Source organism: Chiloscyllium punctatum, chromosome 10 (genome assembly GCF_047496795.1).
Source record: "Chiloscyllium punctatum isolate Juve2018m chromosome 10, sChiPun1.3, whole genome shotgun sequence".
NCBI lineage: Eukaryota > Metazoa > Chordata > Chondrichthyes > Orectolobiformes > Hemiscylliidae > Chiloscyllium > Chiloscyllium punctatum.
In genome coordinates this window covers 70,481,444-70,498,067 of record NC_092748.1, presented here as the reverse complement: position 1 = coordinate 70,498,067, position 16,624 = coordinate 70,481,444, and the positions used below count along the sequence as shown (strand labels likewise).

General features: G+C 37.8%; 1 protein-coding gene across 2 annotated transcripts in view; it reads left to right on the top strand.

Annotated features, from left to right (window-relative positions):
* ifih1 (interferon induced with helicase C domain 1) overlaps window positions 1–16,624 on the top strand; it is a 120,522-nt gene that overhangs the window by 86,735 nt on the left and 17,163 nt on the right. For both annotated transcript variants that reach the window (XM_072579469.1, XM_072579470.1), the window contains 6 exons: window positions 555–784; window positions 2,123–2,333; window positions 8,308–8,513; window positions 10,136–10,252; window positions 10,973–11,096; window positions 14,094–14,315. In XM_072579469.1, the coding sequence (XP_072435570.1) occupies window positions 555–784; window positions 2,123–2,333; window positions 8,308–8,513; window positions 10,136–10,252; window positions 10,973–11,096; window positions 14,094–14,315 (1,110 nt within the window). The remainder of the gene's footprint in view (window positions 1–554; window positions 785–2,122; window positions 2,334–8,307; window positions 8,514–10,135; window positions 10,253–10,972; window positions 11,097–14,093; window positions 14,316–16,624) is intronic.

Sequence of the window (16,624 nt, the reverse complement as noted above, 5' to 3'; positions counted from 1 at the left end):
TGTCAGGGTTTTTTTGCTGTGAATGGCAATGTTAGCAATGAGTGAGTGGAAAACCTAAGAAAGTTTAACGAATGAAGTGACAGCTGAATAATTTTGGATTAAGAACAGATTCCCAGCCATCTAACCTTGAAAGGCATACAACATGCTGAATATGCTTGAACATTGAGGCAAATAAGCATGTCTTTTCAGGGTTAGGAGATTAGACCATAAGATGTTGGATCAGCAATAGACCACGCAGCCCACTGAGTCTTCTCTGCGATGACATCATGGCTATTCTGATAATCCTCTGATTCTTCTACTTATGCTCCAAGCTTTTTAAGGTCACATCCACTTTTGCCTATTCTTACTTGCAGTACTACTCAACTGGGGTTCATAAAGATTTCAGCACACTTGCCAACAGATGTTAATTTTGTCTGAGACTAAACAGCCATTTGTTGAACATGTTCCATTTTCAGGATTCCATACTATTGGTACAAAAAGGAGCAAAAAGTGTATTATATGTTGATCTTACTCCACATTCCATCATCTTGAAGTTTGCTGTACACATATTTTAGATTCTGATGAGGAGAGCAATGAGAAAGGAAGACAATCACCGGTTCCTGAGATCCGCCTCCGAGACTATCAGCAAGAAGTTGCAGCTCCAGCGCTGGAGGGTAAAAATCTCATTATCTGCCTGCCCACAGGAAGTGGAAAAACCAGGGTTGCTGTCTACATTACCAGACATCATCTGGACAAAATGAAGTTACAGGGAAAAACAGGGAAGGTCATAGTGCTTGTTAACAAGGTAATTCACTGTGACTTTGTTTGTAGGTATACTGCGGCAACTGCAGTATTTTAAATACCATTTTTGTAGCAATATTCACAATTGAGAGTTATGTTGCTTGGATTACACCAAATGAGGAAATCAAATCTCTGTAAACACCTCGAATCTGACACTCATTTATCTTTTTAAATTGGAGATGGACAGATAATTCCAAAAACTCATTTTTATAATTGAAAATTTTTGCAACAGTATAAACCAGAAATGACATGAGACAATCTCCTCCTATGTAGCTGCATTGAGCCACTGGTCTGAAATTCAGAGCTGAGGAATAAAGTACAGCCAGCAAGACCAGAGCAGTGACTTGTAGCCTTTTTGGCAAGGAAGAACTATAGCAGATTTATAAACATCCTAAATTCTAGGTACACACTATCTACTTTTTCAAAATGCCAACCTAATCTGCAAATATCATCAGAGATTTGATTAGATGATTCAGTGTTAATTAGCAAAATATATAAGCAGAGGATTCCTCTTCCTTCATAGGACTGCAACACATTAACACAAATGAATTTGTCTCCGAAAAATAAAATTCTGATGTATTTCCCTCTTTTACCATTGTCCTGACAATTGACATTAAAGAGAAAAGAAAGATGAATACTGTTATCAGGAAGAAAACAAAATTCCTTTTGGGAAAGTAAATACAGATTAAAGGGAGAGATGTTGAAATGGGAATGATGAGAAAATGTTCCTTGGGTCCCAGTTTTAGGAGGGACAAAAGAGAAATATATTCTTGGTATAATGATGATCACAAGAAGGTTTTATTTGGAAGGGAAGAGAAGGAAACTGTGAGATGTTGAAGGGAAATAAGAGGGGAATAATGGAAAGAAACCCAAGTTTAGAATATTGAGGATTCAATTTCTGATCCTGCTACATCTTGAGCAAAGTTGTAAGGCTTAACACGCTGACAAAACAGTGCCTGCTCTGGCTCACTGTGATCAATAACATTGACAAACGACTAGATCATGGAGGTAATGAATAAACACTGATCTAATATTGGATGACAGCTTTATAGAGATTACTGTGTTTTGGTTTTCTTGCATCAGTAAATGACAATAGCATTGTTCTTATTTTATTAAAGCCAAAACTGTTTCATAAATATCTGTTGAACTAAGAAAAAAAGGATAAAGAGTTTGTATTTACATAAATCTTTCCCACACTCAGGATGTCCCTAAGCTCACTAAATACTGCAGCCACTGCTGTATTCTAAGGAAAGCACCAAGCAACATTAGATTCCTATTCAAATTCAATTGCGTTGACAAAAATTACACAATATTGTTTCTCTTTCATTCATATGTGTCCCAGGTGCCTTTAGTTGATCAGCATTTCCGCAAAGAGTTCAACCCATACCTGAAACATAAATATAGTGTCAGCAAAATAAGTGGTGATACACAACTGAAGATCTCCTTCCCTCAAGTGGTGCGTGAGAATGACATTATTATCTGTACAGCTCAGATCCTGGAGAATCAGCTGGCTGAATCAAACAAAAATGATGCTGACAATCTTGAAATTTCAGGTAATGTTTTACTCTTCAACACACTTTCATATGCACTGATAATTTTAATACTTCAATCACTTTGACTTGTAATAGATCAGGATGCAACAATAAGACCTTCGACATTTAACAGGCCACACATAAAGGAGATCTTTTAAAATGTTTCATTAAATAGTAATTCATACGAGCACGTTAATTAAAAGGAGATTTTTGCTCTGATTTGCCAGTTTTATATCAATTCCCTGTGGAAATTAAGACAAATTTGAAATGAGGCATGTTTTCCCAAAAATAGGATTGTTTCTAAGACAAATCTGGGAACATTTTGAATTGAAGATTGCAATGTTTAAAATTTTGCTCACTTCTGCAGGGTTTTGTTATACTCTGCTTTTGCATTTCAAGAATATTTTCTTACCATTCTGTTTCTGTTTCTGTTTACTGTGTTGATTTGTAATTCATTGTTGATGCAGGGTTACTTTTCAGATTTTGCACTGGTTGAGTCACTTGATTTCAAAAATCCCTTCCACCAGCCCAACAAAATCAAACGTTAAAACTCATTTCATGGGGAGAAAGCAACATTCTATCTTCCAGGAAAGAATATTATTCAGCTTACTGGTTGGGAAAAATACATTACATCGTATTTTGTCAGTGTCAGCTGGGAAAAGCATGTTAGTCTGAAAAGTAGTAACGTTGTGGACACAAAGTACTATGTCCCAAAATTTCTGAGAATTCATTGTATTAGAATAAATGTTACTGTATAGGACTTCTGTCTATTCTAATTGCAAATTGACCCCCATTTCACAAGGTGGGGACAGATTCATTTTCAAAGCTAAAATAGGCCTCTGACACTTGCAACAGTGTATGAGCTGTGCCTGCCTGGCCCTGATTCTCCTCCCTCCCTCAGTCCACTTGTGTATTGCAGAATTACACATTGCGTCTTACTTCACATTTTCCTGACGTAATACAGAATTGAAGACTTCTTTCTGTAAGCTTGTGTCTCTACAACAAAGAGCATAACTGATCCCCTTATGAAAGGAATTGATTGGCTTATCTGTGAAGGTTTGGGCTGTCTGCAGAGTCAAGGCGACTCAAGCCAATTTGCAACTACCAGATGCTTAGCTGAGCCATAGGAACAAAGGAAGGAATTTCCTTGTGAAGATGAGAAACACGTCCCACATCCCACATAACCTCACCATGCCCTATGCACTGCACCACCTCCCCCATACCATATGAGCATATGTCAAGGGCATGGTGTAAGTTCTGCCCAGGGTTCTCATTCCAAAAACACTTTCCACTACCCTACCCCACCCTCAAATGGAATACTAAAAGTGAGGCAGAACTCCAGCCAAGATGGAATTCAGCTCATATTCTACTCCTGTTCCCCCCCCAAATTGAAATTGAAACATGCTTTTCTGAGCACAGGGATTTCAAGGCGATGTTGTTCAGTAAGAATTTGCCTGCAATCAATTATCTGATTTTAACTTGTAATCCAACATAGTTTGTCACGGCAGTGGCAATTGTTTCTCCAAATTTTTAAGAATTTTTTTTATTTCTTTGCAATTTGCTGTGCTCCAGGATGTTATCTACCACTGAGCGTTGATGATTGCAGCCTACATTCAGTGTTCTAACTAAGGCTAGATGTAGTAACTTCTTTTTCCATAAATGCTGCAATTATAAAATGATTGTATTATCTATCTATTTTAATAGTTAGCATAACTAAAAAACACACTCCATATAGACATATTTTTACACAGTCCCTTGAATACTCATTTGATTTCTCTGGATTGAGTCCAAAGTGTTTCTCAGCTCCCAACAGATAATTTCCATTCCTTTTCTTTCTCAGCCTGGTAAATTTTAACCTAATAATGCCTTTTCTAGTTATTTACCCTTGGGTATATGCCTTATTTCAAATCCTCATGAACTTTATCTTTTCTAGTCTGAGTGTGAGCTCCACTTCCATTCCAGCATGATGAATCCTCAGCCTCAAGTCATTCTGTCTCTCCCATATCCTGGTAAACTGCCAGTGTCTTTCTATGGCAATGTGAAATACATGGTCCTTGTATCCAGATAGAAATGCTGATACACTATCCCTGGGACTCAAACTTCCTTTTATTTTGTAGCAAAATTGATACTTTAAAGCATAACTGTTCACAACCCAATATTTTTAATACCTTCCTGGGAACTTGACAACCAGCAGTGTAAAGACTGATGCTGCAGCCACTGTTTCTACATCTTCTTGCAGAAAAACAAAACATACCTCCCCTTTGTCTTTAATAAACATATCACCAAGGCCCGTTTCTCTGTGAACTTAAGAACTGGTCACAGGGCAACTCCACTTTATTCTAAGTTAAAGAGAGTGTCTCAATCTTATAAACCACTTATCTACAACATAATGTGTGGAGCAATATCGAATCGGGGGATAGTTGAAAGCCTACCATCTGTCAACAACCTAAAATTACAGGAAACACATGTCTCTTGTACATCGAGATGCAGTCAGTGATAACAGTGATATTACAGTCAGTGACATCCTGCCTGGTTAGATTAGAAAACTGTTACAAAGTAAATGTGGAGTCAATGGTGAAAAAGAATATAGTGGAATTATATTCAAAAATAAATAATGAAGGAAAAAATAAATTCAGAAGTTTGCAACAAATAAATCTTGGAACAAATCCAGATCGCTCTAGAAGCTTGTGCTAGCAAAAGAAGGATCTCAAATTTGCTTCAGACTTTTAATTTTTCTTTTATCAAGTTAATTAAAAGATAATAAATAAACTGTTTGAACCAATTTTTCTTTTAAATAACGTCATCAACCACCAACCATGTCCACGGGCATAAGAGCACCATAAATTTTAAATGGATAGATTTTAGGAACTTCATTCTCACTGCCTTTCCAGTGTACTCACTGACTTTATAAGCCTTTGCGCCTTCCGCACTTAGACAAACTATTTCCAACTTGTAAATCTTTATGTACCAGTTCAGTGTCCAAGAAGTAGTGGAATCAGTGTTCTTTCACTCTCAAATATGGAACTTTGTACTAAAATGGCATGCTTTTAATTGCTTAGTAATTTTCAGAGGTCATAGGTAATGTATTTTTGCTGCTATGGACAGGAGAACTGATTTTCAGCTAGAATAAATAATAAATCAGAAGGGAACAATCACTTAAAATTTACAGCTGACATTCCAATAACGGGGTTAAAGTTGGAATGTTAAATTGGTCTGGGATTGAAATATAGGTGGGAAACTGCCCCTGGCCAGTCACCATCAGATGTCACAGTGTGGGCAAAACAAATATTTATTTCTAAATTGTGAACACTTCTATACTGGCTACTAATGGGGATTACTGGTCTGTTTCAAAACTTTGAGTATGTCATATGACAAAAGATCTTGTTTTCTTACAAAAAATGGGCAAGAAAGTTATTCAGGCAGCAATAAATTAATTAATACATGCAAATATACATAAAAAGCTTCCATTCTTGGCTATTGGATTAGTGTTTGTAACATTTATTAATCCATAAAGATTGCTAAAGTACAACTGGCCACCTTCCCTAAGATTTTACAGCTCCCATCTGCCTTTTAGAAGTAACATTGCAGACCAAAGGTCTTCATGACCTTGGTTTTGTATTGGTTTGAAAATTACTACATTGAGTTGTGTAGACATCAATAAATTAGCTAGTAAACTGCAAAAAAAATCCAATTGCTACGTAAACTGCTATTCAAGCATTAGCTTTATTTTAATAATAAGTAAAATGCATACTGTTGTCTCAATTACTCAACCTTACTTAACAGTGATTACAAATACTTCAAAATTGCAAAAGAATGTTTGATGAGCTGTGTTCTAGCTGATTGCACATAATAAAAGCATATTGTAATCAAGGTATGTGGGTAATATAAAGGAGTGCATTTAGAATATGGATGTAATCTAAGTATCATCCACATTGCAGCTTCATTATTTATTTGACTGTTTTGTTAGCCCCGTCTTGGCTCAGACACAACAGTGTTATCACTAAAAGGGCAAAGTTTCACCCCCACTCCTCGAGATGCAAACTCATAATCTGAGCCACCACTTGAATATACTAGTCACTATAAGAGGGCCATCTACTCCCACAGGTGGACATAGACAATGTCCTATTTAAAGAAAAGTAGGCAGTTTCCCCCAGTATGCTAGCCAACATTTACTTCTCAACCACAGCTGTCCAAAACAGGTTATCTGATCATAAACAAAAACAGAATTTGCTGGAAAGACTGTGCAGAGAAATCAGAGTAAACATTTCAGGTCAAGTGACCCTTCTTCAGAACTCAGAGGCTGTCAGATCTGCTGAGCTTTTCCAGCAATTTCTGTTTTTGTTTATAATTTTCAGTGTCCACAGCTCTTTCGGGTTTTCTGATCATTTGTCCAATCTTTGTCAATGAGATCTTGCTGTTTACAAATTGACTGTTAACATAGAACATAGAACATAGAACAATACAGCACAGAACAGGCCCTTCGGCCCACGATGTTGTGCCGAACTTCGATCCTAGATTAAGCACCCATCCATGTACCTATCCAAATGCCGCTTAAAGGTCGCCAATGAATCTGACTCTACCACTCCCACGGGCAGCGCATTCCATGCCCCCACCACTCTCTGGGTGAAGAACCCACCCCTGACATCTCCCCTATACCTTCCACCCTTCACCTTAAATTTATGTCCCCTTGTAACACACTGTTGTACCCGGGGAAAAAGTTTCTGACTGTCTACTCTATCTATTCCTCTGATCATCTTATAAACCTCTATCAAGTCACCCCTCATCCTTCGCCGTTCCAACGAGAAAAGGCCGAGAACTCTCAACCTATCCTCGTACGACCTACTCTCCATTCCAGGCAACATCCTGGTAAATCTTCTCTGCACCCTCTCCAAAGCTTCCACATCTTTCCTAAAGTGAGGTGACCAGAACTGCACACAGTACTCCAAATGTGGCCTAACCAAAGTCCTGTACAGCTGCAACATCACCTCACGACTCTTGAATTCAATCCCTCTGCTAATGAACGATAATACTCCATAGGCCTTCTTACAAACTCTATCCACCTGAGTGGCAACCTTCAAAGATCTATGTACATAGACCCCAAGATCCCTCTGTTCCTCCACCTGACCAAGAACCCTACCATTAACCCTGTATTCCGCATTCTTATTTGTTCTTCCAAAATGGACAACTTCACACTTGGCAGGGTTGAACTCCATCTGCCACTCCTCAGCCCAGCTCTGCATCATATCTAAGTTTTATTACAATAAATAATGCAATGTATGATGTACTTTGATCCCCTCAATCAAAAGTCAGTTTATTACTTATTCCCAGCCATGCATATTTCCATGCATTGACAGTATGTGCTCCATATTTGACTATCATGGCAGATATCACAAATTTGTGCTTCTTGTGTGCAGTGTTCCATCCTGAATTTTAGGCAAGGATATCAATGGAAAAATGGGATTTTACTACCTTTTAAACTTGATGAATGGAAAAGCTTGCAAAGTTCCTCAACAAGATCACTAATTCTTAATAGACGATACAATTCCAAATAAAAATATTTCCATCTCAGCAAGAACACAGAACATGCCTCAACTTTATTAGCATTTAACCTATTTTCCAATCAAACTATTCAGAGATATTATTATACACTTGAACCCAGGACTCCTGATCCAGGCATAGACACACTACCACTGTGTCATCTTTATTTGTCTGCTATTCTGTTTGTAGTAATCCAAGAAAACTATCAGTCATTGATATAAATTTGCAATTTGCCATCAAAGCAGTAACCAGGCAAACTAGACTATAGACTGAAAATTGTTTATATTCTAAACTGGAAAATCTGTATCTCCAGATTACCTGCTGGGAACTGAAGAGAAAAAAATCCCCCATATTTATAAAAGAAGTTGCACATTGTACATCAATTAATGCTTTTAAGATTTTATATTCTGAGAATGCGAGTTTCCGTAATATGATATAAACACTTTGTTCTTACCAGATTTTTCATTGATAATAATTGATGAATGCCACCACACTCAGAAAGAAGGAGTGTACAAGAGCATAATGACCAGATACATTGAACAAAAGCTGAACAATAAAAAAGGAATTGTACAAGTCTCACTTCCACAGATCCTAGGACTGACAGCATCGCCTGGTGTAGGTGGCGCAAAGAATAGAAAAAGTGCAGAATCGCACATTATACAAGTAAGAGTTTACATTTGTTCTGCCAACTTCTTTCCTTTATGAATGGGAATTATCTGAAACCTATTCTTTGTCCATCTTCAACAATAAGGAACAACTCTTAAAAGAGATCCCCTACCTTAGCAGGTCTGCATGTGAATGCACATTGCTAAAGATAACAGCATGGTATCTGTGAAATTAATCAAACATGTTGGTAAACAGAAGAAAATACTAACATTAGAAGTTGCTTCATACAAAGATACAAAATGAATATCGAAAAGGGAATAATAATGTTATCCTAAAATTTGACTTAAGCCTTTTAACAATCTTAAATCATCATTGGTATGTACATAACTCTCAGCACTTGATATTTGTTTTAATAATTTTACAAATATTTGCAAATAAAGTAAAATATAGGAGTAATATTTGTCCCCTTCTGGGCTTTTAATTAAAAGTTAACCAATGTCGGAATAATTGGCATTGCCGTAATGATCAATAAATATGTGAAGACTGATTAAAGGTAGAATGATGATATTATATACTTCACAATTAGTTGTATTATATTTCTTTGACCTCTATTGCTTTGAAAATTGCTGTGGTCTTCTGTTTTTTTTAAACAAAATCTTCAATCAGTTTCTATGAATAGACTGGTCGACTCATTTGTAACTTGTTAGAGAGCCTCTTGTTTCTATTGAGCTACAATTTTTTTTGATAAGGTTTTGTTTTAAGTAGCTCCATAAAGTAATTAGATTGGCATATCTGTTTCACTTCCTTAAGCCACTGGCCAAAGTGCCAGTTTCAACAAAACTCTGCCTATGAATTAGTTGCTTTAGGGTGTGATCAAACATACTTATTTTGCAAGCAGTATCGAACAATGTTAATTACGAAATAATTATCCTGAAAACAGTTACGTTGGAGCAACAGTAGGCAATTGAGCCCCTTGAGTCATTCAATTGGATTGTGATTGCTCTATAATAAAAGCAAAATACTACGATGCTGGATATCTGAGATAAAGGTGCTGCAGAAACTCAGCAAATCTGGCCGCATTTGTGGAGGGGAAAATAGAGTTAAAATATTGAGTCCAGTATGACTTTGCTTCAGAACTCATTGGGTTTTTGACTGGATCAAAATCCTGGAGTACCCTCCCGAACAGCTTTGTGAGTATAGCTCCATCAATGGGACAAGAGTAGTTGAAGAAGGCAGCCAACCCCAATCTTCTCAAAGGCAACTTGGATTAAGCAACAAATAAATAAATAAATATAATTAAAGAGATGTAAGTGCTACACTGATGCAGCACAGGAGTACAATTTAGTTTCAGACAAATTAAGTGCAGGTGCACTAAGCTTAATAGGGCAAATCAAGAAAATATTATGAAGTAAACTCAATGCGTTTAGGAGAAAGTGAGGACTGCAGATGCTGGAGATCAGAGCTGAAAATGTGTTGTTGGAAAAGCGCAGCAGGTCAGGCAGCATCCAAGGAGCAGGAGAATCGACGTTTCAGGCAAGAAGCCCTTCCTGAAGAAGGGCTCATGCCCGAAATGTCGATTCTCCTGCTCCTTGGATGCTGCCTGACCTGCTGCGCTTTTCCAGCAACACATTTTCAGCTCCTCAATGAGTTTAACAGTTTTTTCTCTTTTTGATTTTTAGATTTGTGCAAACCTAGATGCCTACAAAATAATGACTGTTAAGGAGCATTATGCACAACTGAAAGACCAAGTGAAAGATCCTGTCAAAAAGATGGAGATTGCAGAAGAAAGAATAAAAGTACAAATATTTACTTCTGGAAGTCAATATAAGTAACATTTATTTTTGTTTAAATAAAAACAGTAACAGAGCTTGGTTTGGTGTAAAATTGGTCCAAAATTATTAAATGTACGCAACAAATCTCTGTTACTGTTCATTTGGAAATCTGCATTCAGTCTGACCCTCACAATGATAGATTACAATACCTTCTGTGAAAAATCAAGTGATTTCCTGGAAGAGGCAAGAAACAAATTTTAAAAACCCAAATCAATTAGCAAGAAAGAATGAAATCTGGAAAATTCCTGTCTGATCCCAAAAGGGAAACAAATAGGGCTTTTTTTTTTGCATTCTGTTGCCATTTCCAACTAATATTTAGTACAATGACATTGAAATGGGTCATTGACCTGAAATATTTTTGATTCTCCGTAGATACAAGCTGACCTGCTGAGTGTTATCAACATTTTCTGCCATTACTCTAAAATTACAATATCTGTACATTTTGTTGTTTTAAAGCATTCTCCCAGAATAATACATGGAATATACACAGCATTCAAACCTCCAGAAATTATGTCAGCTGTCCTAATAGATACTATTTTCCCATTCAATAGAGACAGAAGGTGCTGTTGCCAGATGTCAACACATAGTAGATCATATTTTAGACAATGACATTCAACTATCACAAAGTACATGTTAAAGACCCTTTATCGAAGTAACTGATTTCTCATTCTGTTTGGTTTTAAGGATCCCTTTGGAGGACAAATCAAAGAAATGATGACAAAAATTCACACATACCTTGGACGAGAACCCACGTCAGATTTTGGCACGCAGTCTTATGAGCAATGGATTGTGCAGAAAGAGAAATCAGGTTAAAAAGAGCATTGTGTGTTTGTAGAAACTTAAGTAAACCATTCGATCATTTTATTAGGCATATCACTCTTTCTATCTCTTGCCTACCTAGCCTTTTTTGTTCCCCTTGAGTTCATTTGCCTCATGCATAAATATCAAATTCTCTTTCGAACCATCATAGTTGATATTTTTCTAAGTTTTATACCCTTCTGTGACATCACAGCCAAAATTTTCACAAGGTTTTGTATGAAGTAGTTTTGCTAGATAAGCTATTCACTGTACACGTTATAATTTCAAGATTATGTTTATAATTGTACTCAAGCAATGGAGAAATATATCCAAAATTAGAAAGCATGAAAAAACATCAATAATACATCATAGTGGATGTCTTGGTTAGATATTTTTTATTCTAATACAGACATTTAATCATTATGTGGGAGAATGGCATTCACACACAAAATATACATTAAAAATGTGCTAAAGACTGAATTTTAAGCAAACATAAGCACCTAGGAACCATGACTGAAATAGGCATTTGTATATTTGCATCTGCAAATCAAGAACTAAATGCCTGTTCCCACTTTCTTTCTGGCTCAGAATGAACGTTCCTGATCCTCCTAGTCTCTCAAAAATAATAGTTAAAGCAAAACCCTTGACATTTGGCTGAGACATGTTGAGACCATTCGGTGGAATGGATGTTCTTGATACACAATCTTCTCAATTTATCTCAAAATTCAGGCAGTGTCCTATTACAGCACCCCAATTTCTATAATTCTTTTCTTGTCTAGTGAAACAGTAGATGATACCATTAAGCACCTCAAAACGAAACCCATGTTGGCAGCAACTGAAATGTTATCTAATGAGGCTGAATGTTGAATCCATTGTTATTTTCGAACACATCAGACAACACTTTTGGATCTCAACTGGAGATTTGCACAGAGTTTTGGTGCAACATTATAGGAAAGATGGGAATGCATTGCAGTGAGTGCAGAAACAATTTACATGAATGGTTCCATGAATGAACAAGTTGCAATTGTTCTTGGATATAAGAAGAGGTTTTCAAAACATAGAACATTATAATGAAGTACAGGCTCTTTGGTTCTCAATGTTGCACTGACCTGTGGAGCCAATTTGAATCCTCTCTATCCTACACTGCTCCATTTTCATCCATATGTTTATCCAATGACCATTTAAATGCCCTTAAGTTAGCAGGTTTAATACTGTTACAGGCAGGGCATTCCACACCCCTACTACTCTCTGAGTAAAGAAAGACCTCTGATATCTGTCCTATATCTATCACCCCTCAATCTAAAGCTATGTCCCCTCGCACCAGCTGTCACCATCTGAGGAAAAAGGTTCTCATTGTCCACCCTATCTAACCATTTGATTATCTTATATGCCTCAATTAAGTTATCTCTCAGCCTTCTTCTCTCTAATGAAAACAGCCTGAAGTCCCTCAGCCTTTCCCTCATAAGACCGTTCCTCCATACCAGGCAACATCCTAGTAAATCAGCTCTGAACCCTTTCCAAAGCTTCCACATCCTGTAATGCGGGGACCAGAACTGTACGCAATACTCCAAACCACACCAGAGGTTTGTACAGCTGCAGCATGACCTCATGGTTCCGAAATTCAATCGTATGCCTTCTTAACAACCGTGTCAACCTAGATAGGCTGGATAGAGTAAATAGGGAGAAGCTGATCCCACTCCTAAAAGAATAGAAGAACAAGAAGACATGTGTTTAAATGATATGAAAATGAACCAAGTGTGATGTGTAAAAATGTTTTTCCTCACTAGTGAGTACAGAACAACCTCGATTATCTGAATATCATTTAACTGAGTTATCTGAGCATTCGAATATCCAAACAAAATACTTCCCACCCATATTGTTTGGATAATTGAGGTTGCCCTTTAGTTAGGATATAGAATGCACTGCCTGGGAGTGTGGTAGAGGCAGATTCTATTAAGGTAATAAAGAGGGCACTGTTTGGGAAAATGGGATAAAGCAGGAGATTAACTCTAGGTCTGAAAACAGCCATGATAGGTAGCATGATGTCCCTCTGTGCCAGAACAGTTCTGTAATTCTAATTCTAGTCTAGATCATTTGCCATTGTCCCAAAGGGTCATACAGAAAGAGGAAAACAACCGGTGATGGTTTAACCTGAGGGTCACCACACTCAGAGAGGGGAAAGGTTGAGAAGGTGGGACTTTTATGGTAACCTCAGTGGGATTGGGAATTAAGCCCATGCTTTTGCATTAACTGCATCACTAGACTGCCATCCAGCCAACTGAGCTAACCCCAAGCCCTCTTATGTACACCTCTTATGTACAGTAGGGTTACACACATAAGTATTCTTAAACATTAGGGGCAGTAACCACAATATCTTTGTACAGTCACAAACCAACTTTGGGCCTTTGTCATCTCATGTTTTGAACAGTATAGAATGAGGCTAATCTTAACCTCATTGGGTAGCTACAGTTTAGGAAACTATGAGTGACTATACTGGACTTCAACTTACCCGTACACATGTTTAGATTACAGATTGATTAGATTAGATTACAGCGTGGAAACAGGCCCTTCGGCCCAACAAGTCCACACCGACCCGCCGAAGCGCAACCCACCCATGCCCCTACATTTACCCCTTACCTAACACTACGGGCAATTTAGCATGGCCAATTCACCTGGCCTGCACATCTTTGGACTGTGGGAGGAAACTGGAGCACCCGGAGGAAACCCACGCAGACACTGGGAGAACGTGCAAACTCCACAGTTTGAGGTGGGAATTGAACCCGGGTCTCAGGCGCTGTGAGGCAGCAGTGCTGACCACTGTGCCACCGTGCCGCCCACTAACCCTTGGTCAATACCTTGGTCAATTATGTGGTCATTCAACAAAACCTTTTGGAAGTCTGTATACACATCAAGTCAAGTTACAGTCATTAATCCTCTCTGTTACATTGTTAAAAAAAACTCAAATCAAGTTGATGTATTGTGAATTATGTCACTTCATCTTCCACAGGAGCCAAAGAGAATAATCGTAAACTACGTGTCTGTGCAGAGCATTTAAGAAAATACAATGATGCCCTGATGATTAATGATACCATAAGGATGATCGATGCATACAATTATCTCACAGACTTCTATAAAGATGAGAAAAGGAAGAAGGTCATGGATGATGACGACGATGTACCAAAGTCAAAACTGGATGATACTGACAGATATCTTATCGGTCTTTTTAATGGTAATATTCCCTTTAATTTGTAGCATACTGTTGAAAAGCTTAGTAAATATTCATGTATAAGCTAATTACCCAGTCACGTTCACTCTTCCCAAATTAACATTTATTTTTTGTACAGGCTTTCTATAGTTTTTTTAACTGCGGTCCCTTGGTTAGTCTTAAGGTATGATAATACCTGTCCCGATAATACCTTGGTCAATTATGTGGTCATTCAACAAAACCTTTTGGAAGTCTGTATACACATCAAGTCAAGTTACAGTCATTAATCCTCTCTGTTACATTGTTAAAAAAAATTCAAATCAAGTTGATGTACACACTAAAGTATGTATAAGATTTTCCTGCAAAGACTTTCAGTCAAACTCTTTTCCTCTTAGTTTCGTGTGAAAAAGCACCTAGTTTTGATGTACCTCATGCCTGTGATGTGATATAGTTGTGTTTGCCAAGTGGCCATCATGTGGAACCACGGAAATGAATTCACCTTGTCTCTCTGAATTTGAGTTTTTAATACTCTTTTGTATTATTTTTTTCAAAAAATAATACATTCAGTAAGAGTGACTGTGTCGTGGAAATAAATGGGGTTGTTAATTACCAGCAAAGGATAAAATGAAAAGAATAGAGTAGGTTAAAAATTATTTAGCAGGTTTGGAGCGGAGAAACAGACTTAACATTTCAGGTTAAAAATTTTAAAAAACTGCAGATGCTATAAATCAGAAATAAAAACAGAAGTTGCTGGAAAAGCTCAGCAGGTTTGGCAACATCTGAGAAGAGAAATCAGAGTTAACATTTTGATTCCAGGAGTTCTGAGGAAGAGTCACCAGAACTGAAATGTTAACTCTGATTTCCCTTCACAGATACTGGCAGACCGCTAAGCTTTTCGCACAACTGCTGTTTTTGTTTACCGTTTCAGGTTGATGAACTTTTGTCAGAACAGGGGAAAGGTAGAAATGTAATAGATTTAAGTAGATAGTTGGGAAGCATAGAAAAATAACTAATGAGCAGCTTTGTGAAGACACACAACTTTAATTACGTGAAAGAAGAGTTGATGAGGCAATGCAAAAAAAACGTAGAAATGGCACAGAGACAGAAGGTGTGTCAGAGGAGTATTCATAACAAGCTAAGAGTAAAGGACAGAGATGCAGCCAGCTGCCATTCATTGTAAAGAGCACTTTGAGGATCTCCTCAACCATTCCACTGCTTACCACTCCCATCACTTCAGCACAACTCCATTCCAACATGAGGTTAAAAAGCCCAATTGACAACTGAGAACAAACAAGACTACCAGTGCAGATGAAATCCCTGCAGACATATGGTTGAGAACCACTCTTGGACATATAACCTCATCTCTTTTATTTGGAAGGAGGAGGGCATGCTGGTTGATCTCTCGGACACTAATAGTGACTACCTTCATGAAAATGGAAAACGGAAAAGGCCAAAAACAGTAACTACTGAGGGGTTTACCTGCTGTCAACCACAGGGAAATTTGTTTCAATAATTCTCCTCAATGCTTCCTTCCTGTTGCTCCACTAGAGTCACAGTATGGCTTCTAACCATCAAGAGGTATAGTGGACATAATTTAACATCAAGACAAATTCAAGAAAAGTACATAGAGCAGCAGTAACTTCTGTACAAGAGCCTTTTTTTGATCTCACACAGGACTGTAACTCCGCAAAGATTGAGGGTTTATGGAACATACAACTCAAATTTGATCACACCCAGAAATTCATTACCACTCCCCACTTGCTACACCACAGTTGCAATCTGTGATCCTCACCAATTAATCCAACACAGAGATGTTATGTTTACAAACTGGAGGAAAGCAAGGCTGTGTCATCACGCCAATGTTCTTCTGCACCTTCTTTGCTGCAACACTCTACCCCAACTTCACAAAACTTCCAAGTGGAGTTGAACTCGCCTGTAGGATAAGCCAGAAATTGTTCAACTACTTTGCCACCAGTCTGGAATGAAAACCATCCAAAATCATTCAGCTACACTATGTAGATGGTGCTTGCATGTGTGCGCAATCAGAGGATAAGCTTCAAACTATCATGGACACATTCAGGCAGACATATTGGACAATGGGCCTAAGGCCCATTGGAAGGCAAAGCTCCCCCATCAGCCTGTTCCTGCCTTGCAACACTGTTCCTCTGACTATTAAGATCTGTGGCGGTGACTGGACAACATGGATTGATTCTCATACCTTGGGAACCTCCTTTTCAGAAGTCAACAATGAAATTCAACATTGCCTTATGTTGCTGACACAACCTTTGTCCATGTAAAGAACAGAGCGTTTGATGAGAAAGACCTCAAGCTCA